General features: G+C 49.4%; 1 protein-coding gene across 3 annotated transcripts in view; it reads right to left on the bottom strand.

Moving 5' to 3' along the window:
* Positions 1 to 1101: 1101 nt before the first annotated feature.
* The window catches only part of TUNAR (transmembrane neural differentiation associated intracellular calcium regulator), a 46775-nt gene continuing 20535 nt past the window's right edge, over positions 1102 to 27341 (bottom strand). For 2 of the 3 annotated variants that reach the window (XM_070592865.1, XM_070592867.1), the window contains one exon: positions 1102 to 3523. In XM_070592865.1, coding sequence (XP_070448966.1) covers positions 3338 to 3523 — 186 coding nt within the window. In that variant the 3' untranslated portion in view covers positions 1102 to 3337. Of the gene's footprint in view, positions 3524 to 4368; positions 4663 to 27341 lie in introns of those variants that run through there. The other variant, XM_070592866.1, reaches the window with a different exon arrangement.

The following is a 27341-nucleotide window of genomic DNA, read 5'->3' as shown; positions in this document are numbered from 1 at the left end:
CTTGCAGCTCCCGACCTCCAGGCCACACTGCCATGCATGCCTGGCCCTCCCCTGCCAGGACCCAGGCTCTCTGAGTTTTTTCCCAGGGTAGAGGTGAAGGCATCCATTCAGCCATGCTCTCGGGCCACCTGTACTGTGATCAGGGAGAGGCAGGGTTGGTAGGAAGCTGTGTGCTGCGAGACAGAACTAGCCAGATGGCGCCAGCGGAGCTCAAACCCATAGCCTGGGCCCCGCAAGATGCTGACGGCACGTGCATGTGGAGCCAGAAGGTCTGATTCTGCTGGTTTCAGGCTGTGCGACCTTGGGAAAGTCAATGAGCCTTTTCCTTCATCTTGCAAAATGGGGATAAGCACACACATCTCCTGGGGTCGTTGTGAGGGTCTGTAGGAAGGGTGGGACATGCTGGGTAAAGTATAGAGGCCTGGCATTGTTTCGGTTATTGCTGCTGTTGGCCGGGCTCGGCTCAGTACACTGAGACTCTGAAGACCCAGGGCCACCGGCAGCCTCTCCCCTCCACATCCCCACAAGACGCCTTCAGATCCTGGGGGAAGCCGTGAGTTGCCCAGTGTGCGTGCTTGGGTGCTGCTAAATTAGGAGGGAAATAAGACAAGGCGTCTCAGAGTCACGGGACAGAGGGCTGCCGCTCTGGGTGGCAGTCACTGAATGGGCAGCTTGATTTCCAGGCTGTGGATTAGGACAATCTAGAAGAACCATCGGGGAGCCGTTCAAGGGTTGGAAAGGCCGTTTTTCCCTTCGATAAATTTCAAATTAGTATACTTGAAAAATCACTGGGGCTTCTACAGTCTAAACAAAATGGTTTGGGTTTAACAGAATCACACTCAGTTTGATGATTTTTGTTGTTGAGGAAGATTGGCCCTGAGCTAACACCTGCGCCCATCTTTCTCCACGTTATGCGTGGGACGCCTGCCACAGCATGGCTGATGCGTGATAGAGGTCTGTACCTGGGATCCCAACCCGCGAACCCGGGCTGCCAAAGCAGAGCTCGCCGATTAACCCCTCGGCCATACGGATAGGCAAAGGAATGACACTGAAAATTTTAAATACTGCAATGTTGGGGTTAAAAAAAAAGGACAACAATAGTGTTTTTCATTGCACCTTTATTGTTTACTCTGTTTACTGTTCAGAATTTTCATACAGTCTTTCTAGAACCACACAGAGCCTGTGAGACAGCTGCCTCCCCCGACATTCCATTTTCTCTCTAACCGCCTCCTCTCGTCCCTGGTCCTTATCTGTATGCTATTCTGCCAGCGGTCAAGGAGTTCCCAGGGGGTGCTTATTATTATGGGGGTGCAGAGGGAGGGATACTGAGCTGGCCCTCAGCAAAGCCATTGGGTTTCTGTCCTGACCCCCAGGACCGTTTCCTGTGAAGTCACCCCTTCTCTTCCCAGCAGCCTCCAGGCCCTCAATGGGCGAGGAAATCAGGCAGATGAGGGGTTAGAGTCCCGACTCACCACGTGATCCCAGGGAAGATTCCTGATCTCACTGAGTCCTACTTTCTTCTTCTACAACGTGGGGAACAGAATCCCTATCCCACAAGGTTACTGCAAGAATTTAATGACTTTAGGAATACAGTGTGTGGCACAGCGCCTGGCACACAGGATGCCCTAAATGGACACCAACCTCCTTCCTTTGGGTGGGGAAGAGAACGCATCTGATGAATCAATGTCAGAGCCAGGTGCTCAGGGGCATTTGCTTTATAAAAGAGGCTGGAAACCATAGAAGAGCCCATGAAATGACTCTCTAATGGTGAAATTTCAGACACCACAACATGAGGAGGGAGAGATCAAGGGGCAGAGACCTCCTGGACATCATTCGAATCCAACCAGGCAGGTCACTGCTTCTGTTGCCCACAGGCAAGGCTGGTGCTGGCAGAAGGAATTCTGACCCTCTTTTTAAGGCCTTGCTGCTGCAGCCAGCAAAGGCCTGTCTCCGGAAGCCAGGAGAACAGGGCAAACTCAGATTTATTCCACCATCCCAGCCCGGGAGGAAGCAGCTGCATGTGGGTGTAAACCAGGAACTTTAGGAAGTGCAGCGATCCCTTAGGGCCATCACCCCGTCCCCTTCCAGTGCCCCTGAAAAGTCACCCGTCACGGGGGTGTCCTTGCAGCTTGAAACGCCCAGGTGAGCTCAAACAGTGGGGAGTCCGTGTCATTTACACCCCCCCAGGGAGCCCAGGCGGCTCGCTCAGGAAGGAATTATGCATCTAGCGCTGAGCTTCCCCCCCATACAAGGCCATTAAAATCAAAATCTGATCGCCAAATGGTCACAAGAATGAAGTAATATGCTGCGGAGAAGAAGCGGAATATTCCATCCCGTAGCGGATCTGCAAACTTAGCTGCGCTCCTCCTCAATGACAGTCCTTTTTAGATTATTTTAAAGCTGATCTGTCACTCAGACCTTGTTCATGCATAAATCTCAGTAAGGGTACGGTGCATCTAAGGTCCACATGCCCACGATCGTTTTATATCTCCGATATTACAACAAAAAGCCGCTCGACGGACAATCTTAAAACATGCACCAACCAAGAGCATGGCTGGTATTATGGAAAAATGTCCTCCAGACCAAAGAGAGGGGGAGAGAAGGCCAAAGGCTAAAGATGAGAGAAACAGGATTAGAATGACGACACAACAGAACATCGGCAGTCTAGAGGGCAGAGCAGTGAAAGCAAGGAAGCTCTATGTATCTGGGAGCGCCTCTCCAAATATTTGGTTCATGCTAAAAAATAGAGCACATTTATTAAAAATATATATTTATAAACCTTGATATGAACAGATACACATGTCAAGCCAATGAAAAAAGAAAAATAAGTTATCTCCCCGGTATCAAATAGTTAGACACTTTTGATGAATGGGATGTCTGTCAAAGGACTGCCCCTGCGGTTTCTCGTCCTGGACAGCTCATCGAGTCAAGATGAAACGCGCGTCCTGGGAGACACATCGACGAGCGGAGTCTGCCCTGTTCCTCTCTTTGAATACGTGATGTCGTCAGCGACCAGGCATCTTGAACGTCTGCACCCATGCGCTCTCCGACGGCAGCCAAGGCTGGTCTTCCGAGCGTTCTCTCGGGCCCTCTGCCGAAGACGCTGAGCTCCTCGTTGCGTGGATGAGTTCTGTTGGGTTCATTGTGCTTTAGTGTCGGCTCCTTGTAGCAGGATCGGTTGATTTTTGTGACCTTTGATAAAGTTCAAAGGTGCCTTTGATCGAGCAGCGTGGGTAGGTCAAGCTCGCTTGTTCACACAGTGTCTGCTTACCGATCTGTCGACACACAGGACTCCCGTCTTGGCCATCCCGAGGCCTCTGCGGACCCGCTGGGCCGTTCACAGAGTGGTGTATATGTACACAAATATGATCACGATTAGGTTCAGGATGGTCCCGATGATGCCCAGCATCGCCAAGACACTCTCCTCTTTGCTCTCTTTTTCTTGGCCTCCTCTGTCTTCGTCATTTCCACTCGTGATTACCATCTTGGTTGCAAATGTCTTTATCTTCCTCCCCAGGCTAACCTGTAATTAGAAAGAGACAGCACAGAAGATGACTGTTTGGAAGTGCTGTCTCCCCAGCCAGGGAGATCTGGAGGGCCAGGTGACTTCCTGCCTGGGGACTAGATCAGGTGGGAGAAAAAATCCACCCACGGATCCAATGGGACACACGGCTCTTGGCCGTGGGGAAATGGCAGAGCATGACTGTCCTGACACTGGCCTGGGCACCACTCACTCTATTAAGCATGTTTTATCCCTTTTCCTAGAAGCAGAAATGCAGGCTGCTTTAGAGCAATCCAACTAAAACATGTGCGCTTTCCCCCCGCGGCGGGAATGTTACACACATTCAAGTCCTGAGTCACACCCAAGAAACGTGCTGCCCTGCGCTTGCCCGGAGCATGCGGGAGGGAGTGGCCGTTGCCCCGTTCTGAGCGCCGGCTGTGATGTGCGCAGGGGCGGACAGACGGGGTGTGGGAAAGGCGATTTACTGAGACCAGAGAGGATGGCAAGGGGATGAGGGGAACAGCACGAGAAACTCGCATAACCTCTAGCAGGATATAAATTGGTAATCATTCTGGAAAGTTCCCTGGCATCACCTAGAAAAGTGAAGAGACACATGTTCCAGAGCTGGGCTGGACACCTGCTCTCTGAGCTGTACATCCTAGAGAAATCCCCACACCCGGGCACCTGGAGATGCGGGCAGGAACGCTCCCACGAGCTTCGCGTGTGGCAGCAGAGGACTGGGAGCCAGCAGAACACGTGCCCGAGGTGGGGCAGATGGACACGTCCTTACGATGGAATTTCATATGACAGTGGAATGAACGAAATGAGGCTCCACCTGACACCGTGGTTGAAGCCCCAATACTTACCGTGGAGTGACAAAGCACGTGCACAGTGGGTCCAGGGTGAGTCCACTGGAGAGACATACTTTGGTTTTCATAAAAAGCAAGAGAGTGATCAGCACAGAATTCAGCAGAGTGGCTCCCTCCAGGCGAGGGCAGAGAGGGAGGCCATCTGGGAGGGGCACTAGAGGCCTTCAACGTCGGCTCATTTTGCATGTGTCAAGCGGGGTGGGGGGGGTACCTGGGTGCCCATTTTTCTCCTCATCCTTTAAGCAGTACGCGGTTGTTTCAGCAGTTCTTTTGCATGTATGATACATTCTGCAATAACCAAGATCATTTCTTATTCTCTACGACAATGCACATGGCCATCCAGGGGCCCAGCGGGCAGCTGAAGCCTTGCTTTCCACTGATTACTAATCCAAACCATATGCAAAAAATGACCGATATGCGGTGATGGCGGCAGCCTGTCAACTTGACGGGATGTGCTGTGGGCCAGACCAGGGCCCCCAGCCGCATTTCTTCCAGTAGAGAGTTGCACTTTAGAGCCAGAAGGCTTTTCATGCACCAGAGCTGTGATGGTTAATTGAGTTATGAGGTGCCCAGACGTTTGGTCAAACATGATCCCGGGTGTGTCTATGAGGGTGCTGCTGGATGAGATGAACATCTGAATTGGTAGACTGAGTAAGGCAGATGGCCCTTCCCTAATGTGGGTGGGCCTTGTCTAATCAGTGGAAGGCCTGAATAGTGAAAAAGGTCTGAGTAAAGGGAAGTTTCTCTGGCCTGACGTCCTTTGAGCTGGGACATGAGCTTTCTCCTGTCCCTCGGATTTAAACTGAAACATCAGCTCTTCCTGGGTCTTGAGCCTGCTGGCCTCCATACTGAAACTAAACCATCGGCTCTCTGGAGCCTGCTAGTTGCTGACTCACCCTGCAGATCTTGAGACTTGCCAGCCTCCACGATGACATGAGCCAATTTCTCATAATAAATCTCTTTGTCTGTCCATCTATTATCTATCTGCCTACCTACCTACCTACCTACCTATCTATCTATGTACCTACCTACCTATCTATCTATCCATCCAGCCATCTGTCCATCCATCCATCTATCTATCTATCTATGTACCTACCTACCTATCTATCCATCCATTCATCTATCCACCCACCCACCCTTCTATCTATCTATCCATCCATCCATCTACCTATCTATCTATCTATCTATCTATCTATCTACCTATCTATCTACCTATCTATCCAGCTATCCATCCATCCATCCATCTATCCATCTGTCCATCTACTCATCTATCTATCCATCTACCTGTCTACCGATCTATCTCTTATTGGTTCTGTTTCTCTGGAGAACTCTGACTACACACGGTCAAAGGATTTCTCAAGGAAGCTCTCCAGGAAGGATCATAAACAGGAATCCAGGAAGGTGGGGAGTGTGGCTGCAGAGTGAAGTGTCTGCACGCCTCCCTCTGTGGGCACAGGAACCCTGAAAGGGCTGGGTCAGACACTGTGGATCGAGTCCAGACTTCGAAAACAGTACATGCAAATAGCTGTCTGTGTGAAGGAGAGACAGACAATCGCTGAAGACTGGGGGAATTAATGCAACATGAACGGGTGCACAAAGGAACGAATGAGTATCTTCGAGCGAAGCTTGATTTCCTTCACAAATTTGGTTCACTAGACAGGCTTAGAGCAGGTCTCTACCCCCACAGCTCACCAGATAGAGCTTCTAGGTAGATCTGATTGGTTTTGTTTCTTTTTTCCCTAGTTCAACCTTTGACGATGTATATACACACACAGAAAAGTGCACACTTGAAGTGTACAGCTTGATACATGCTCACCTCTGTTTAGCTAGCACAAAGATCAAGAAACAGAATCTTCCAGCCCCTCAAAAGGCCCCCATGGTGCCCCATGCCTCTCACTACCCCTTTCTCTCCTCTCCCCGAAGACCACTATCCTGACTTCTAACACCCCGGGTTAGTTTTGCCCATTTGTGAATTTTATTTAACTAGAATCATACAGCAAGTCCTCTTTCGAGTCTAGCTGTTTCCCCCAAAATTATGTTGGAGACATTCACCCACATTGCTGCGTGTAGCTGTGGCTCATTCACGCTCATTGTGAATAGTATCCCTTTATAGAAACAGACCCACAATTTATGCCTCTATGTTACTGCTGATGGGCATTTGGGTTGCTTCCAGTTTGAGGCCATTATGCTGCTCTGAACATTCTCGTACATGTCTGTTGGCAAACATACATATGCATTTTCCCCAATGATTTACATGAAATTTTTCAACATATAGCAAAGTTGAAAAAAACTTTATGGTGAGTACCCACACCCTCACCATCGAAATTTCACCAACACGTTACTATACTTACTTTATTGGATATCTATCCATGGGTCTATCCGTCCATCTTCTTTTTTGGGCACATTTCAAAGTAAACCGCAAATATTATTACACTTCCCCTTAAATACTGCAGCATGCATGTATTAACTAGAGTTCTATATTTGCTTGCAATAGTTTCTTTTGATGAAAAATTTATACGAGTGCAATTTCCTAATGGCTGCACACACCCAGGAGAGGAATTGCTGGGGTATAGGGTATGCCTGTGTTCGGCTTCAGCAGATATTGCTGAACAGTTTTTCAGAGCGGTTGTGTCCGCTTGCTTGTTTGTGAGTGCTAGACCAATCCCTTCTTTTATTTTGGTGACCCCATGGCCCGGCCTTTGCACGAGAAGGTACTATAGACACCCACTCTCTTCTCTGCTCTGGACAGACACCAGGTATCTCTTTAACAGGTCTCTTGTGTCTGGTAGTCTCCATAGCTAGACTTCCAGCCTTGGGGGCAAGCTGTTGAATCTCCGCCTCCAGGCACAGCGCCTGGCAGGGACCAGGTCCCTAGGAAAAGTGTGCTGGACGAAGGGGTGGGTGCTGCCGAGGGATCTGGCATCCGCCCATCTTTGCAGGGCAGGGAATAGATTGCCAAGGTCCGTCTAAAGAGACACAATTAGTGCTGCCCTTAAAACCAAAGACCCATCACCGCAGTCACTCAGGCAAAACCAAGCGCCTGTCACAGAGGTGCCGGGTTTCAGGGCTTAATTTAGCTTAGCCTCTTCCCTGAGTTAACCCAAGAGGACTCTGACTCAGGAGGAAGTGGAGGGGAAGAATCAGGTCGACCATGTTTACTTTCTGAGGACGCTGCACGAACGAAGGGCCCAGAGGAGCCCGCCTCCGACTCACAGAAGAGTTGAACCCCAAAAGTCTGTTTCTCAGGTGCTGGAGTCATCAGCCTGCACTTCCCCCTGGAAACCATGCTGGGAGTGCAGCCGGATTCCCAAGGGAGCTACCGAGGGCTTCCTAGGAAAGAAGTGGGTGGAACACTGTCTTCTTGGTGGAGGGTGTGAAGGGTGAAGGACGGTGCAGGAGAAGGAAAGAGGCGGGCGATCAGCCTGGAGACCAGAGCAGTAAAGGAGATGAGAGGGGAAATAACACAGAAAGCAAAGGCTGGGCCAGGCCTTCCAAGCCTGCTGCACGGGCATGAATTCATTCATTCACTCATCATTCGCTCATTCCTTCCTGCCAGGAGTTGGGTGGGTGGGGGGGTGACTGTTAATGGGGACGGCGTTTCTTTTGGGGTGATAAAAACATTCTAAACTTAGATTTTGGTGATGGTTGCATGGCTCTGTGAATGTACTAGAACTATTAAATTGTACACCTTAAATAGGTGAGTTTTGCGGTTTGTTATAAACACACAATAAAACAATAAAGGTGTTTATTTTAAAAAGTTAGCATTTGCAATAGTAGCTGAAGTATAAAGTATCTAGAAATAAATCTAATGAAAATGTGTAAGATCTTTATAAAGAAGATTAGAAAACTTTACTAACAGACATAAAAGAAGACATACAGCCATGTGCCACTTAACGATGCGGAGACGCTGAGAACGCATCATCAGGCAACTTCATTATTGTGCAGACATCATAGCGTGCACTTACACAAACCTAGATGGTACAGCCCGCTACACACCTAGGCTGTATGGTACTAATCTTACGGGACCACCATCGTATATGCGGTCCATCATTGACCAAAATGGCATCACGCAGTGCATGACTGTGCCGATCCTGGGGTGCAAGATTCAATATCCTAAAAACATCAGCTCTTCCTATAGCGATCCACAGACTTACTGTAGTTAGAGTCAAAATTTCTGCACGGTTTGGGTGCCACTTGACAGCCTGATTCTGAAATGTATATCAAAGTGCAAAGGGACAATAATAGCTAAGATATCTACTAAAGAAGAATGAGGTCGGGGGACTTGCCTCATAAGACATCAAGAATTGTGATACAGCTTTAGGAATTAAGCCTTAGACAAAGAGGCCAAAAGAAGAGAAACAGAGCTACACACACACACGGATACTGCTATCTCTGGGGGAAAACGGGCCTTGGGACAAACAGTGCTGGAGTAACTGAGAATCCATATGGAAAAGTGAAGGAAATTGAACCAGTATTTCATCAATTCCAGATGGATTATGACAACTGTGAAAGAGAAGAGTTAAGAACTTTTATAAAATAACATAAGTGAATATCTTTATGACCCCGGGGTAGGGAAAGATACCTTAATAAGACAGAAATCTCCAACTATAAGGGAAAATATTAATAAATTTAATACTTCTGTTTATCAAAAAATATCATGAAAAAGTGAAGAGTTAAGCCATAAACTGGGTATATATATGTATAGGTATGTATGTGTCTATCGTATGTATGATAGACATACCATATGTGTCATATCATGTTAGTATCAAGTCAGTAAGATAATGATAAACGTCCAGTAGAAAATTGGGCAAAAGTCATGTCCAGGCACTTCTCAGAGTAAATAACTACAAAGAACTAAACCTCAGTAATCAGAGAAGCACAATGTGCTACCACCCAACGGCCATCAGATTGTCAAGAGCTAAAAAATTCTCCAAAACCACCACACACTGACAAAGGCTGTGAACAGCGACTCTTCAACATCAGTTTCAGGGGTACCACTTGGTTACTGCCACTTTGGAAAATGAGACGACATCATTTTGTAAAGCCGAATATACTCACCCCCTGGTGACCGGCCATCCCACCTCTGGGCACACCCTGAATGCACCTGCACCTGGGCACCACGGCACGCAGACAAGAACGTTCATGGATTGCATGGTCAGAATCAGTGACGTGCTGGAAACAACACAAATGTCCATCCACAGTAGCCTGGATCTACCGTCACTTCTTCATACACTGGAATTCTATACAGCGGTGAAAAGGAACGAGATGCTGCAACAGGCATGAATGAATCGCCAACATGACTCATGAGAAAGCATGCCGCCAAGGCTGCAGAGAGGAGGCGTCCACTTATATGAAGTTCAGAAACAGGGAAAACTAACACTATGTTGTTTAGAGCTATGAGTGTGATAAAATTACAAAGAAACGCAAAAGAATAACAAACCCAAAAGCCAGGGCAGTGATTACTACTACGTTAGAGGGAAGGGGATGGAGTTCTTAGGGACGGTGCTCAGGGAACCTCTGAAGTACCAGGAGTATTTCTTAAGCTGAGTTGTGAGCATATGGCTGCTGCTTCTCTATACCTGGCATTCTCTAAACAGGCTTCTGTTATCTATCCAATAATTAATACATCAATTAATGGATTAATAATTATTACAATTGAATAATTAATTAATAATAAAGCAATACTGATAATAAAACAAAGTAGTAACTAATAAAAAACAACAACAAGAAGCACAACACTAGAGACTAGTACTAGGGTACCAGAGTACCCTAGGGTACTAGAGTACTAAGGTACTAGAGACTCAGGGTACTGAGAGCTAGGCTAAATGCCAAAAGCACCCCTGCATCCTGGAACCAAGGAGGCAGCCATCCTTTCTGGAAAGACACAGACCCCTAGAGTGTCAAGGTGATGGACAGCTCGGTTTTGAGTATGGTCCTCAGCAAACGGGTCCTCTGCTAGACTGCTTCTGATAAACACACTCGAGAGTTTCTAATAGTTTAACTAATTGGAATGTATATCTTGAAAAATAAGCCCCAGGAGTATACAGAGTTGGGTGTGGCCTGGGTGTGGAGGCTGCAGGGCAGCTGGAGAGACCCTGGAACAGAAATCCGGGCTCAGTGTGGCTGCTGGAGTCACAGCCAGTCAGGGCGAGCAGCCACCGAGGTTACTGCCCACCAGACCTGCCCAGCGTCCTTCTTTCGGTATCAGTGTCTTGATTTCCTCTGGAAAATTATCTTTCTAATGGATGCTGTCAATCAAGGTGGCAAAGGGGTGGGCCTGGATCAGGCTAAGCCCATCGACAATCTCTCTGGAGCTCAGTCTTAGCCAGGGTGTCAGAAGATGGGACAACTGTAAAGCCTGAATGAGATCCATTAGCTGCTGCCACCCGGATGCCTGGAGCCAGCCTCACTTCTGCCCTTTTTAAAGCTGGGCTCACCGTTTCCTTCTATGCCATGAACTACCTCATTTTCTGCAAAAAACAGAGTGTTTTTGCTTAAGGCAGTCAGAACCCATTTCTTACCAATATCTGCTGCCTGCAACCAAAGAACGTTTACCGGCACAGAAGGGCTACTCATGTTTATTTCCTCTGCTTCCCCCTCTGAGCTTTGATCCCCTGGTAGAACTCGAAGTGTACATCGGGCCCCTGGAATACCTCCCGTGGTTCGAACTTACTCCCTGTCCGGACAGCTCATTCTACCTGCCGAAGGCTCGGTCAGCAAAGTTCTTGGCTTTGAAACAGAATGTTCTCCCTGTAGCGTGCACCCACTGGGACTACTTCCGTTACTAGGAACTAAACAAAAACAAGGCCTTGTCGTCTTCTGCAAGGCAACAGCTCAGGTTTTGAAAAATTGATATTCAGTGGGAAGAAACAACAACTCTGGCCTCACATACATTTGGGATCCAATCATGGCTCCTTCGTTTAGCAGCTGTGTGACTTGGGCAAGCTGCTTCACCCCTTTGGACTCAGTTTCCCCATCTGTGAAGAGGGGGGTAATACTTAGCTTGTAGCATTAAAGATAACAGATGTAAATTGCCTAGCTCAATGATTGGCAGCTCCTATGATTAAATCATGATGGTGATGATGCCGATGATGATGATTGAGGCTCGTTCTCATTGCCCCATGTCCACACAGCCCCTCGCAATCATAATGTCTCTCCTGGAAAGGCCCATCTTAAAATCACAGCACGCATAAGGAGAACATTACTCAGGAAAGGTCTTCCCAGCCCCCATGGGGCAGGGCCGCCCCTCCCTCATTTGGACGCAGCACACCCATCAATGCTGCTCATAAGCACATCGGCTTCGGGCCACACTGTGCTGTGGATTCACGATGCAGCACAGCCGCCCCGCCTCCTCCCTGTTAGAGGGAGGGAGTGTGTGAACCCCACGACAGGACCGTGCATTTGGATCTCATTACGTTTCAGCTGGCTGACTTGCGCCCACGGTGCCACCTTGTTGAGATCACCTTGGTTCCTGGATGATTCCGTCTTCCTACACAGTCGCTCTCCTCCCAGCTTCAGAAAATCCACAAACTGGCTGTGTATGCCCTCCACGCAGATGTCTAAATGACTCACTTCCCAATTTTTGACCAGGTCTCAGGTTACTACTAGCTGCTTGATTACCACTCTCCGGATGCCATCATCCTGTTGTTTGCCTTCTCCTCCTGCCCCCATTTGTCCATCTTTTCTACAAGGTGCCCCAAATTCCAGCTAGGATATCTAGGTCTACCAGCCTAGTAGAAAGACACGGTTGAGAGATGTCCAGTCTTAGGGACCATGCTGCGTCCTGGCAGTTTGTCCCTCTGCTCGCTTGCAGAGTCTCCTTCTCTACACCAATTTCTCAGGGCCACTTACTAAAAGTCAGAGATGTCCCTTCAACCACTTGGTGGTCAACAGCAAACAGGGAATGAAAATACTACAGGATCATGACCCACTGAAACATCACACAGCAGTTAAAAGGCATAAAGAAGGATGCTCATGCTATGCTACAGGGAAAAAACCACAGAATACTAAAATTCAGGCCCACTTAGAATTGAACAAAATTTTTTTTTTTTTTGTGAAGAAGATTAGCCCTGAGCTAACGTCTGTGCCGATCTTCCTCTACTTTGCATGTGGGACCCCACCACAGCATGGCTGGATGTGTGGTGTAGGTCTTTGCTGGGGATCCAAACCCAGGAATCCAGACTGCTGAAGTGGAGTGTGCCAAACTTAACCACTATGCCACTGGGCTGGCCCTGCAAATAATATTTTTAAAACCTCCCTGGTACAGGAAAAAATGCCTGGGGGAGACTATTCAGAAATTTTCTGTAATGTGGTTGATTGTGTTATTTTACTGTTTTCATGTTCAAAGCACATGTGTATGTAAGTAAAACGATAAAACTCCGAGGGCTTCTGTTTTCCTACAATCCTGGAAGAACCTCACCCCCCAAGTGATAAGAAGAAAGTGTTCAATGCCACTGAGCAAGGAGACATCTGTGTGTCAGCATCTCTCTGCTTGGGAGGCTAGAATTTGAGCTGGAAAGGGGGCGTTGCTGCCATGAGAATGACAAATGATAAAGGTCGCGACAGCCTTTCCATAACATAGCAGAGGTGTTCAGGCTGCATGGGGTCTGCTTTGGAAACATTTCATTCCTGTTTTTCGAAATAATGCCAGTCTTGGAACTAAATCTGTGCTCCCCAATGTGCTGAAAGGTATCACACATTCAAGACAAGGAGGGGAGAGACTTTCCTCCAAATTCTCCCCATGGCTCGCTGACGGGCTTCTCTGGAGTGGGTCAGCCTCAGCTGAAATTCCAAGTGTTTCTCCATCTCAAGAACACTTCTATACTTTGGGATGAGGAAGGTTTGTTCCGATCCTATTCACAACGACGAGCTCCTGCCTAGAAACGCAGAAATGCAGGTGACAAATGGAGTGGATGCCACTGGAGCGTCAAGGAAGCCTCAACTTCTTCCAGGAGAAGAGAGTGCCGTGGTTGCCTAAACACAGCACCCCCTGGGGACCATGAGGCCCAGGCTTCCATCGAATTCCCCTGAGTGCCCACGTCGAGCCGAGCCCCACACTAAGCAGTGGGCACACGCAAATAAAAGACAAGGCCTTTGGTCATCAAGGTCCTCCTGGCCCAGTGAGGGGAAGACACAAACAGATCACCATGGGGACGTGAGCCCGGGGCATTGTGGGAGCACAAAATGGGGAGTCCCAACCTGCTGGGAGGGCACGCAGGGAATTCTCCCCGGAAGATGGGGTGTCTAAGCTGAGATGTAAAAGCCCAGCAGGACCAGCTCGGCGATGGTGGCAGAGGAAGGGCACCTAGTTAGAAGACTGACAGGTGCAGAGAAAACTGAATGTGCAGACGGCCGCAGCAAGTCTGGACGACGAGGCATCGCGGCGAACGTGGTAGGAGCCAAGGCCACAGGGGAAGAAGAGACCAGAACAGGGGCTCTTGCAAACCATGCCAAAGGATTTCGGAATTTGTTCACATTTATTCAGTAGATGCAATGGGTATGCGGATGTTCATTTCATACGCATTTTCCCAACCATACATATACACTATTTACACTCTTTTATACACACCAAACACGTCACAATAAATTTTAGTTCCTAAAATCAGACCGCAGTTAAGTAAAAGGTGGTAACTTGTTTTCCAAGATAAAACACTTGGACCAGGTGGCCTCCGGCTCTGCCGACATCTCACAGAGAGGCCTCGCTCCCTGCCTTCCAGGTCCTCAGGGAGTCAGCTGGGAGCTCTCCCCAAGTGGCAGACACCCTGCACCCAAGCGCGGTTCTCGGCAGGGGCTGGGCAAGAGTTCTCCAGAGGACAGACTCTTCCACGTGCGCCCCTGCCCAGCCCAGGCGGCCACAGAATGGCCTGGGGGGGCACTCAATGGCTACTCAAGGGAGATGGCAGCCAGGACACCCCTGGTGACTGGAATTTACTCCCAGGAGTTCCAAGGAGCCATTGAAGAGAGGGGACATCTGTAAAGTATTGAATCTGCTCAACAAAGGTTCACAATTCTGATTAGGACTATGATATGATTAACAAGTAGAGTGCAGTTTGTCATTAATTGCCAAGACGTTGCTGGATCTGGCTTTGCACATGACGTGGCCAGTAACTGTTTCTCCAGCTACACACGATGACAGCCATCATAGCTGCTAATGAGCAAGTACAAGGTAGAGGCCAAGCCCTGTATTGTCATCCAGCCATTCGACACATATTTACCGAGCACCTACGATATGCCAGGCCCCTTTCTGGGCTACTAGGATACAGTAGCAGTGGCACAGACGAAAGTGTTATTCCCATTTTAGAAAAAAGGAACTGAGATTTAAAATTGAGCCTAAGGACCTAGCCATGAGTAAAACACAGAACTCATCCCAAACTGGGTCAAAATTGAACCTAGCAGCTGATTCTACTGCCTGACACTGCTTACCTCCTGCCCGCCCTCGCATGCCGCTCTCTGTGCTCTCTAACCACAGTGCATTTGCTCATGCTCTCTTCTTGGCTTGGACAACTGCCGCTCATCCTTCCAGGCTAAGCTTGCTTGGCAGCATCTCCGGAGCCCCCTTCTTATGTCAAGGCCTGCTGCAGACTGCATCTGAACACCTCCTGCCCTATTCCATAACCAGTCCTTTCTCTGGGTCCTTTCCTGCTAAACTGTGAGCTCTTGGGAGGGATGGGTCTGAGTCTGATTCATTTCAGGTCCCCCAGCCTCTACACCTGGCCTGGAGCACCAATGGTGCTCAGGGCACTGAGCGAGAGAGTGAATGAATGAATGAATGAAAAGAAGGAGTGCAAGCTAGCCTGGGGAGGCCCAGCTTCCAGGTCAGGGGAGGCAAAGTCACCTGAATGGGTGACACGGATGGTCCAGCTCAGCCCACCCAGCTGGACCTCACTATAAAGGGACAGGCAGTGAGGAGAAACTGCGGCAAATGAGAGTGCCATCTTCCCTGACTCTCCAAGCAGGGTCAGCTGGAGTGGGCAGGCTGGCTGGGCTGATCAGTGTGGGGGGAAGGGGTACGGGGAGGGGACTGCGTGGGGGGCAGGGCGAGGGGTCAGCAGCCCCGAGGCTGCGGTGAACAGAGTGCTCTCCTGCTCCACCAGCTCCCGGCTTCTTCTTTCTCTTGTCCGCCGTCCACAAATGGCGACAGCTACAAGCGTCGCACTCAGAGAGCTGGACAGCCTGAGCCTCACCTCCCGGCTCTGCTCCTACCTGGGGAAGAGCCCAGGCAATGGCCCTGGGCTCAGCTCGTCCATGTCACCGAGAAGAGCGAGCACCCAGATGAAAAGGGACAGGGCCCTCGGGAGGGTTGCTTGTTCTCATTCCCACCTTGAAGTCTGATGAGAAAGAGGCTTTGTTTACTGTGTGTGGAGAAAGGGAAGTTTAAACACTGATGGAGGGGGACGAAACAGCTCCCTGTACTAACCCTTTAGGGCAAATTAATCAGGATTTCCCTTGCTCAGATGCAAGTAAGGTTTTCAGTTGTGGGAAGAATTAATTACGTTAGCCTAGGCTTCCCCGAGGAGCAGAGTCGTCAGACAGCTCTGTGGCAAGGCTGCTTAGGCCGAGCAGTGGAAACGAGACATCGTCCTGCACCCCCATCAGCAACGTCACACCCACCTGCCTGCTGCTTCCGCTGGGCCATGCACCCCACATGGCCGTGGACCCCACTTGCCAGCAGACCTCACCCCCAGTTCCCAGGAGCAGCAGGAAGGAGCCTGGGAGTTGGGGAGCTGGACTGGGGTTCAGCGTGGCCCCCAGTCAGCTGTGTCACCTTAAATACATCCTCCCGCTCCAGCCCTCATCTGTAATTGACTTGGGATGGACTCAAATTGTTGACTTTCAACAACAAACAGGTATTTCCAACGGATGAAGGTAAAGCTTAGCTGGGGGAAAGTGGGCAACATCTAACAAAACTCCCTATGCACTTACTCGCCAATGTGGCAACCCCACTCCTTAGACTCTATCCTGAACATAACCTGCAGCTCTGTACAAATGCACCTGCAAGTTTATTCACTGCAGCATCATTTGCAAATGCAAAAATATGGGGGCAACCTAAATGCCCAGATACAGGAGAGGGGCTGAATAAACTTGGTACAGCCACACAATGGAGTACTATGCAGCTGTGAAGAAGGATGGGGGAGAGTGATGTGAACTGATTTGGAGAGAATTCCAGAACATACCGTTAGACTAGAGAAGTAAGAAGTGAAGAGTACTTATGGTATGCTATAATGCACGCAAGAAAGGGGCCATAAAACATATAATCTGCTCATTTGTACAAAAGAAATACAGGAAGAGTAAATCAGAAATGAATGAGACTGATTACTCAGAGGAGGTGAGTGAGAAAGGGGTGGAGAGAAGGGGGGACGGGACTGGGCTGGCAGGAATGAGGAGGAGGTGGCACTTCTCTGAGTGCATCTTTCGGTAGAGATCTGATTCAGACGCTTTGTAATGTTTTGCATGCCTTTCATATACCCACAAAAAGGTGATGAAACCAACCAAGATGTGAGGGAAACATGAATGGAATATAAACACTACAAACGGATCAAACTATTACAAATAAATAACATAACTACACTGGAGTGGGTGGGAAAGAAAAGAACTAACCTAAGTGACTTTGGAAAATAGTCTTTTGACTGGATAGTGTAAGGCTGAAGACAGAAGGACTGTGCACAAAAGCTGGCATCTACTTAGCAAATGTGCTTCTCACAGGGTATGGGTGAGCAATTCTGAAACTACTCTAGTGTATTCTTGAATTAAAGAAATATATTTTAGCTAATGAGAGCTGGGTTTCTCACCGTTGGAGAAAGAAGTTACAAAGGGGAGGGGCTGGCCCGGTGGCAGAGTAAGAGTTAAGTTCGCACGTTCCGCTTCAGTGGCCCAGGGTCCACCGGTTTGGATCCCAGGTGCGGACATGGCACCACTTGGCAAGCCATGCTGTGGTAGGCGTCCCACATATAAAGTAGAGGAAAGATGGGCACGGATGTTAGCTCAGGGCCAGTCTTCCTCAGCAAAAAGAGGAGGATTGGTGGCAGATGTTAGCTCAGGGCTAATCTTCCTCAAAAAAAAAAAAAAAGAAAGGAAAAGAAATTACAAAGGGGAGAAGGCTAAGTGGACCTTGTCCTGTTGGACTAGAATTAGGGATATCAGTATAAACTGCTGGTTTCTAATAAACATATAGGTAGGTAGATGCAGAAATACAGATGAGCGTGCACACGTGGGTTAGCGCATATCCGTGTAATTGCGAGTTGTGTCCCCTGAGAGGGTCTAGAAGCAAGGTGCTCCAGTAGCAGTGAGCACACATAGCACCCAGATCTTGGTTTCTATACACCATTCTCCAAGGACAGGAACCAGCGCTCCTTGGAAGAGCGTCTGGTTGCAGGGTTGGGGAAGGGAAAATACGAGATGAGCCTTGAACATCTTGTGAGTCGAGAAAGGAAGGAAGTGCCCAAAAAAAAGATGAAAGGGGAGAGGGTTTGTCAAAAACACAAGCGCGAAACTGAAGGAGTTCCTAATATTAGATCAAAACTGGAACAACCTGAGAGGAGAATAACCACAGTATGAAATCATAACTCACAGAATGAATATCCAGGAGTCCACAGTGATATAAATCAATAATCACAGAAATAAATAAACAGGGGAGAAGGGACAGTTCTTCCCCACAGTAGAACTCCAAGTAATAAATGTAGAAAGAAAGAGGGAAATAGAAACTCTCCAGTAGGTAAACATCACATTAGTAACTGTTGTAGACAAGAGCTGCCGAGGGATGCTAAAACTAACAGGTGGACGTTTAAGGAGAAACAGGATTTCCATGGTCTCAAAGTATCTAGGCCAAGACATTTATCATTTTAACAAAGGAAAGACAGGAACTTCACGGTGGAGATGTCTGGCAGACCACCTTAAGCGAGTGACCAAGGTCGACATCACTGTGATAAGACATGGACACCATGAAGCCCCGTACGAGGCACCGAGCAGGACGCAACATCACCTCTGTGGGATTCTTGCCAAAAATGCACAGCTTTGCTCCAATCCTGACAAAACATCAGACAAAATAACTGACAAAAGAAGTGCCAGGGTCACGAAAGACAAGGAAAGATGGAGGAAGTGGTAGAGATTGGAGGAGACCAGGGAGCTACGACGACTAAAGCAACGTGGGGTCCCAGATGGCATCCTGGAAGGGAAAAAGGACATTGATGGAAGATCTGGAGACATCTGAATGTGGCCTGTGGGTTAGCTGGTGGTACTGGATGGTGTTAACTTCCTGGGTTTGCTGACTGCACTGAGGTCGTGCAAGATCTGTGGTCATGCAACGTGGCGACTGGAGGGAAGCTGGGTGAACAGGGCACAGAAACTCTACTATTTTGACAGCTTTTCTATAAGTCTAAATTATTATTATTATTATTATTATTAAAAGAGGTAAAGCTTAGATTCATCATTCAGTTATTCCACAAACACCTATGCCAGCCCACCAGGACTTTGCAAGGCTCTACTTAAGGGATTGCTTAAGCGTCAATCACTCTGTGAGGGTTGGAGGGGGACAGAGGCTAAGGGGTGGGGTCTTGGATTTGAACCAGACCCTCCAGGGACCTTTGGTTACAGGCTCTAGGCGAGTGTTGGGTCATGAGGAGCCTCAGAATTGAGGGGAACTTAGGGAACAATCTATCCAACGTCCTCAGCAGGGCTGGAGTCCTGAGGGGAAGGAGTGTATAGTCAGCCCCTTCAGGGTACCCAGCCTGGGCAGGCCCTCCACTGCCACCCCTCTGCAGACCCTGCCCACTCTGGTTCTCAGAAGCAATCAGGACACAAGACCACCATCTCTCAGGGGCCGAGTCTCAAAGGCCTTTGCTTCCAGCCCCCTCAGATTCTCTTTTCAGGGCTGCCACCTGGGCCTTGCCAGCGCACACCGCACGTACTTCCCAGGACCAGGCCTGGCTGAGTTCCTGGCTGAGGAGCTGGCTTGGAGACCCTGGGCCCAGGCCATTGACTTTTGTGCCTGCCCCTCGCTCTCCAAGGACAAGGGTCCTGCTCCAGAACCTGCCTGGTGGCTGGAGCTCTGCTCCTGAGGCTGGGGGTCAGGCTGCCTGTGTCCACCCCACCTCTCCCACCCCCTGCCCCTTAGCTCTGCACATCTTGTGGCACACATCCCACTGCCCCGTGCCCCAGGGACCCTGAGTGTCGACTGCCTGCCTGGCCTCAGTCTGTCCGCCAGACGGACTTTTTCCCAGCTCCCAAAAGAGACACGTTCTGGCCTAAGCCACTCACCAGGCCAAGCGGCCTGTCTCCAGGTGTCTCTCAGGTAAGGCCCCCGATCTGTTCTAACGGAACCAGCAGAACTCCGGTTACGTGGGAGCGAGCCGTCAAACACACTCAGACTCCACAGCATCTGGCTAACCCTCCTTCTCCAGCTGCAGAGGATTAAGGATGACCACAAATCTGCTGACACTCTCCCATCGAGAGGAGGGTGCCTATGTCCCCGTCCCTTGGGCGACAGCACTCAGTGGCGGTGACCCTGTGCCACTTCTGGGTCCCACCTTAAGAGATTGGCAGCTTCCACTTCCTGTCTCTTGGAACACCCAACTCTGGGGGGAGCCAGGTACCCTGTAAGGAGTCCGACTACCCTGAGACCACCTGCCGTGAAGAAGCCCAAGCTGGCCCCCTGGAGAGGAACGTGGAGAGAGATGCCCAATGGCCCCCGGCTGTGCCAGCCGCCCAGCCCAGACACCAGACAGCAGACGGAGGGGACTTCAAAACTACCCCCTGACTCCGGTGCAGGGGAGCCCCAAGGAGAACCGCCCAGCAGAGCCCGTCCCCCCACAGAACCGCAAGAGATCACAGAACTTGTGTTTTAAGCCATGAAGTTCTCAGTTGGCTCGTTAGGAAGCCATAGATTAACACTGGCCCAACAGACTTTTGTCCGCAGTCCTTAAGGAAAAGGTTCTTCTTCTACAGGCCACAGCAAGTGCTTCCCGCAGAATCTGAGAGATAAATGGGCAGACCGAGCCTTCTGGGGGAGCAGCAAAGGTTAGGAGCATCAATTTTCTCCTCTGTGAGGTGGGGTCATAATTCCCCAGGGAAGCAGAGGAGACCTGAGTGGCCAGGAGAGTGGACCAAGTGCCACGTCTGTGGTTCACGTCCACTGTGTGCACTGTGTGTGGGGAGGGGGTGTTCTGGAATCCTTCTCCCTCAGTTCCAAGTTCTCGCAGATCCCGAGAATCCAGCAGGGTCTCCGGGTATGAGTCTGGTTGTCCCTCACCAGGACGATCCCGCCTGGCTATGATATCATCTCTCACTTCCTGCCAGCCAGTGATCTCAGCCACACTTGGAGCAGTCAGCGGGGCCCCCGGGGTTACCGAGCGCTTCCTGGAGGCCAGGCAGTGTCTGAGCACTTCGTATCCACTGATAGGTTTAATCTCCCAACAACTGAAGAGGGCGAGGTGCTACCATCACATTTTACTTTATTTTACTATTATTTCATTTTATTTTATTTTGTGAGGAAGATTGGCCCTGAGCTAACATCTATGTCAATCTTCCTCTATTTTATGTGGGATGCTGCCATAGCACGGCTTGATGAGCAGTGCTAGGTCTGAGCCTGGGATCTGAACCTGCGAACCCCTGGCCACCGAAGCAGAGTGCCTGAACCTAACCACTACACCGCTGGGCCGACCTCTATCATCACATTTTATAAATGAGCAAAGTGGGCCCAGCAAGGGGAGGGGACATCCCACGGCAGGTCCCACAGCTGGCCCCAAGCCCACCCTCTGGAGTCCCCATTACATGGCTTCCTGGCAAGCAGCCACAAACCTCCCTTCCTTCTTTCATCTCTGAGCCTCAGTTGCCCCACCTACAAAATGGGATGACCACACCTCCCTATGATTGTCATATGGACTAAATGAGAACGCAACCCCGCGCCCAGCAGATGTTTCTCCCTCTCTCTCCACCACGATTCTTTATGGCTCGAAGTTGCAAATAAAGGATATTTACGAGAAATGCATGCTGCCCTCTCCCGCTCTAAGTCCCACAAGGAAAAAGGATAATCCTTTTTAAGGAAATCCAGCTTGAAGACCTTGATCAGGTCAGAAATAGAAGAAACGGAAGGAGTAGGAAGGAACGTGGACCCCTCCCCATCGGCCACAGTGAGGCACGAGTCTCTATTCTTCACCCCCAGGGTCCATGCTGAGAGCTCCCGCTAGAATATGAAAGGGATGTGGCCAGAAGGTGCTTTTAAGAAGTGGGCTCCCCCACTGCATCTCAGGATTCCCGGGCACCTGTGCATCCCCATCTCTCAACGCCCCTGGGGAGATCCCAGGGTTTCCGGAGGGCACAGAGCAGAACAGCACCTGTAACTGAGACTTTTCAGCGCTCAGGTCTTGCTGAGCAAACAGCTCGGCCGGCTAGCTGTGGATCGACAGCCTGTATTTCATGAATATTTTTCTTTGGAGGGCTGTACCCATCAACATTTCAGTTACTCAGGAGCATTTGCATTTTAATGTGATTTTTTCGACAGGACCAGACAGCTGGGTGGGTTTTACCGTCCTCAGAGATACAAAAATCTCATCTCTGCATATGGACCTCTCCAAGTGGGTTTGTGTCCAGGCTGGAAAGAGCATCCGTCTGGATGATGGCTTTTTGAAGAAACTGCCACTGACATGCAGAGAAATTCAGGGTTATAATTTTGATCTAATACTTTTCTAAAGCTAATGGGGGAAAAATTGATTTTGCTATGAGGTGCAGTCACTGAAAAAATATACATGACACAGCTCCTGCCCACCTGTCCAAATTCCTCCTACTCTCCCTTCCTCTCCGTCATTCCTCTACCTACTAGCACTCTTGATCTTTCTTGAAAATACTACCCCAGGGCCTTTGCACTTGCTGTTTCCTCTATCAGAACACACTCTGCCCAAACTTTTGCAATGACTTGCTCTCTCATAGCATTCAGGCTCTGCTCAGATCATAACATCGGAGAAATCTTCCTGCCAAGCTGTCTATAAAGGTCCCCATGCTTGTCACTCTCCATCCACGTGTCCTATTCATTTTCCTCAAAGTACTAATCACTACTTAAAAGTATATTATTTTTTCATTGCTCCTCCCCACTTTGAAGATAAGCCACACGACGGCAACCTTTTCCTCTGCTGCAGCCCCAGTGCCAAGAACAACACCAAGCGTACTGCAGAGACAAGCTGTTTGTGAATGAAGGCATAAGTGCCCATTTTCCGGAAGAGAAAGTTGTGGCTCAGTGGGGGTAAGTGATTTGTCCACAATGGCACTGTGAGGAGCCAGGGGCGTCAACCCACAGGTTATCATGAGCGCAAATCCATCCGATTAATCGCAACATTCTACATTTGCCTAATTGGCATTTCTGACTTAATCAAAACAGACTAGCTCCTTTGACAACTTTACCGCCACCATCTACATGGGGCCTGGCGCCCAGAAAATGCTTGCAGGAGGAGGTCTGAGAGCACAAGCAGAACCCCCTGCCCCGACTCCCCAGGCTCTTCCCGTCTGGCCACGCAGGGCACACTCAATCTCTTCTCTAACAGTTTCGCCGCACGGCTGCCCAGACTTCGGGTGGAGCATCTCAGGGCTGCGGGACTCGCCACCTCCCTTAAGCAGTCCCTGAGCAATGTCTCTTGTCAGCGCCGACCCTCGGAAAGTCCTCAAGCCGAGCCAGACAACACAGCACTTGCTCATTTCTCTGCTAAGCGCACGCCTTCTGGAGCCGTTTCTTGGATGGCCTCCCACCCATCTCAAACGTTATGTTAGAAGATAAAAGAGAGAATCAATAAATGATCACTGAAAATAAAAAGCAGGGAAAAGGATGCTCTTAAAAGATAGGTTAAAAAGGCTGAAAAAAAAGGAATCAAAAAGCACTTACAAGCCACCTGCCCCTAGTCGTCTCACTACACATCAACGGGCCAGCCTTTCACTCCACGAGCCCATTTGCCTGTCTATAAAATGGGGATTGGGGGCAGGTGGGGTCACCCCTTCTAAGGCTGTGTCGCTCCCTCCCTTTTGCTATTAACTATTTGTCAACGCCGATGGTACTCGGAAATCCAGCACCACTCGTCCTCCGAACTACTCACTGCCTGGGGTCCTCAGCCACCTTGTCATACACGGTAACAGCTAACACGGGCAAGTGGTACTGCACACCCGGCACTGTGCCCACCACCTGTCCAGGCCGGCTCCTTCACTCCCCAGCACGGCCCTGTGCGCGAGGTAGGTACTGTGCCCCTCGTCAGACAAGAAACCCAAACCTCCAAGTGGCCAAGTCCTCTGCTTCCCTAGGCTCCAGCCCATGGGGGCCCCACAGCCCTGGAATGGGCCTTGCACCTCTGCACCTCTGGGCCCTGGCTCTGTCCTCAGCCATCCCTGCCCTTCTCACAGGCTCCATCGAACGACATCCAGCTCACGCTGCCTGCGGAGACCGAGACCCAGCTGGGGGCAGGGACGGCATCCTCCCCACCCCTTGAAAGTAGCACAGTTTTATGCTTACAGAAAGATTTCATATACACTTGCTGAATAAATGAAACAAAGAAAAGCATGAATGAAAGCTCCTGCTAAATGCCTGGGTCTCCATCCTGCGTGAGTGAGTGGCTTCCTGAAGCTGGAGGGCTGTGAAGAACTTCCTTTAAGGGATTTTATTGTTTCTTCTCTGCGAGTCAGAAGGCTCAAAGGAGAGTTCTGAGCATCAAAAGATGAGGGGGAAATTAGCTGAAGACCCTATGGTTAACATTTAGTCCACATTGTCCGAATTTGGCACCCTGTCTGGAGTCATAAACCCCCTGGAATCCTTCCGTATGCAGGTGGAAGCCGGGGGGACCCAGGAGTCCCTGTAGGGGGTGCTGCTCCAAGGCAACAGGGGGGTACACTGGGCTCCCCAGGTGGCATCCCCAAGTGGAGGGTCTCCCGTCCTGGGAGGGAGGAGCCCGAGTCTACACTCGGGGCTGTGGGAGCCTAGGAGTGGATTCTCCAGGCCCTGCCTTTGGCAAAGAACACCGGGCCAGGGAGAAGCAACCCTCCCAGGATTGGGCTGCATACCCCCTGACAATCCTGAACTCGGAAGGAAGGCATTTCAGAGACCTCCTACTGGCGCAGCAAAGGCCAGTGCACGGGAAACGTGATGCCAGTCGGAAGGGAAAACAGAGAAACAGAAAAGAACGAGGGTCTGCACCTGCGTGGGGCGTGGGGCGTGCTGCCTGCACCTGGGGTCTGGTCACTGGCCAGCTGTGCGGCTTCAGACAGGCCACTCCCTCTTTGTGCCTCTCACCGTCCCCATCTTTGAACTGGGTTGGGATAGATGAGACCAGACAAGCTCTGGGATTGCTTCCAGCTTCTACATCCCATTATTCAATAGCCTAAGTTGAAAAATATATGAGAGTGGAACGGGATCAGAAAGCCAGGTATCTATTGAAGCCACCAGGACGCTCCAGCAGCGATAACTCTCCCTCCTTTGCAGAGATATTGGGCCAAATGTTTTCACTTGGTGCTGTGCGGAGCACGCTGCATCTCAGTGACGCGCTCTGACTACCTCGCCTCTCCTGCCACACTTTGCAGAATGAGAAATGTGTCCTACTCCTTTCTGTATTCCCAGCACTTAGCACGGTGCTTGGCACTCCATGAGCACACAAGAAACGCTTGCTGGATGGATGGGTGGGACTCTGGCAGGTCTTTCTAGGAGGGCTCACAACACTCACTCGGGTGGAGTCCCACCACGTCCACACTCCGCTTTTCCTTGGCGTGCAGCCAGGCGACATTTCCCATCTGTCCTGTAGTTAGATGTGGCCAACGTGCCTGAGGTCTTGCCAAAGGAATATGAGCAAGTGATGTGCGAGGCCTTTGGAGGGTGAATGGTTGAGCTGCTCTCTTTGCCCTTCCTCCAGCCAGGTACAGAGGATGACAAGGTCCCGGAGGATGGGGGAGCCACAGGAAGGGGGAGCCTGGGTCCCTGCATCACTGCATGGAGAGTCGTCTACCGACCAGGGACACCCACTGGGACTATTCATGAGTGAGAAATAAATTTCTATGGTGTCTGAGCCAGTACCTTTTTGGGTCATTTGTTACAGTCATTTTGCTTGCCCTGACTAATAAATCATCTTTGCCCTTTAAAAAATGAAAAAGAAAACTGTTGAATTGTGAAAGGGGAAGGTGGCAGAAAAGCTGAATGCATTTGCAGGTTTTCCTTTGGAACTGGCGTTTCCAGGGCATTGAGGATCAGATTGCTTGTCCTCTTACTGACACAACAGCACCACATTTCTTTCACAACTGGCTATTAGCAGAAAATTCCAGCCCTCGAACAGATGAATCTGGGCCTAAAATCTACCTAAAATCAATCAAGTCTTCTGGAAAACAGGTACTGAGGGCCTATTATGTATAAAGCACTGGGATGGATGCCCTGCATTTGCTGTATGTTATGTTTTTCCAAACCCTAAATCAGGCCACATGGCCTGAGAAGCACAAGAAGAACCAGCACAGAGGCAGCAGGAAAGAGTAAGTGACGCTGAGAGAGTCCCCATGACCTCCCAGATGCATGGACGTCACAGGGAAGGACATCCAGACCTGGAAGATGCAGGCCTGCCCTCTAGGTGCTCAGAGCTCACTCAGGGGAGGTGTGAACACGTGCTATTGAGAAGCAGAGTTGTGTCTGGGGAAGGCGAGCCCATCAGAACGCAGAAGTTTGGGCTCTGAATACCAGCTGTGCCATTCCACCTGTGTAACCTTGGCCAATGACTCAATCTTTCTGAGTCTGATTACTTATTCACTTACTAGCCAAGGAGGAAACTCACAGCAGCCACTAGACTTATCTCAACTCTGGATGAGCAGGCACAGGAGGAAATGAGCAATAGGAAGAGAAAGATCAAGATAAACAAACACAGAAACTGACCTTGGAGGAGAGAGAAATAATTCATGGACCAAAGCAAACAGACACACAAAGCTCTAGTTTAATATTCTCCCACTCGATGTATTAACAGCTAGGATACAATAGATTCTAGGAAGAGGAGCAATCAGAGATAAGAAAAAGCTCTTAGAAATGAAAAATATTAGTGTCTAAATGTTTTTAAAAGTAAAAAAAAAAAAAGATGGACTAGAAAATGAAGTCAACCAAGTCTAGAATAAATAGCAAAAGGCAATGAAATTAGAAAAATAGAAGAATAGAGAAGAAAAACCCATTCTGGAGGGTCTAAGAGCCAACAAATAAGTTCAGAAATGCAGAATGGAAAACACAATGGAGATTTAAAAAAAAAATCAAATACATTAGGTTCTCCCAAAGCTGAAGGACACGAGTCTTCAGATTACAGGGGTCCACTAAGTGTCTGGAAGCATGAAGGAAGGAAGGGTTTCCTCATAGGATATATGAATGCCAAGGATGAAGAAAAATTCCTAAAATCTTCCAGGAAAGAAAAATAGTAAAAAGAAAATGTACAAAGGACCTAGAATCAGACTTCTCATCGGCAACATGGAAAGCTCTGAAGTCTTCAAAATTCTGAAGGAAAATGATTTTAAACTTGGAAATCTACCCTCAGTGCGAGTATAAAATACAGACATTTTCAGACAGGTTACTTCCCATGGATCTTTTCTTCGGAGGCTCCAAGCCAGGCAAGCAATGAAGGGGAGCGCAGGACAATGTCTGGGGACCAGCTGTACGGAGAAGGGGTACATCTTGGTATGGGAACAGAGAGGATCCCGAGGGGACAACAAACCAAAACCAAAACCAAATGGAGAGGGGCGCAACTGAACAGGTGGTGTCAAGAAAGGGAAGATGTGATAAAGGCAGATAATGCAAGAAGGAAAAAAGAAAGGCAATTATAAGCTCCAGGAAAAAAAAAATCCTGCACAATAAAGTCATGATCCAAACCTGAAGCAAACTAAACTATGGCATGATTTTAAGTAACTGATGGAGTGCAGCAAAGAGAATCCACTCGATTCTTTTATGGGACATTCTGCCTTGAGCAACCCAGGGGGCTGGGAAGCTGATCTCAGGAGAA

Source organism: Equus przewalskii, chromosome 25, assembly GCF_037783145.1.
Source record: "Equus przewalskii isolate Varuska chromosome 25, EquPr2, whole genome shotgun sequence".
NCBI lineage: Eukaryota > Metazoa > Chordata > Mammalia > Perissodactyla > Equidae > Equus > Equus przewalskii.
The sequence above is the reverse complement of the archived record's forward strand: the minus strand, read 5'-3'. Positions and strand labels throughout refer to the sequence as shown.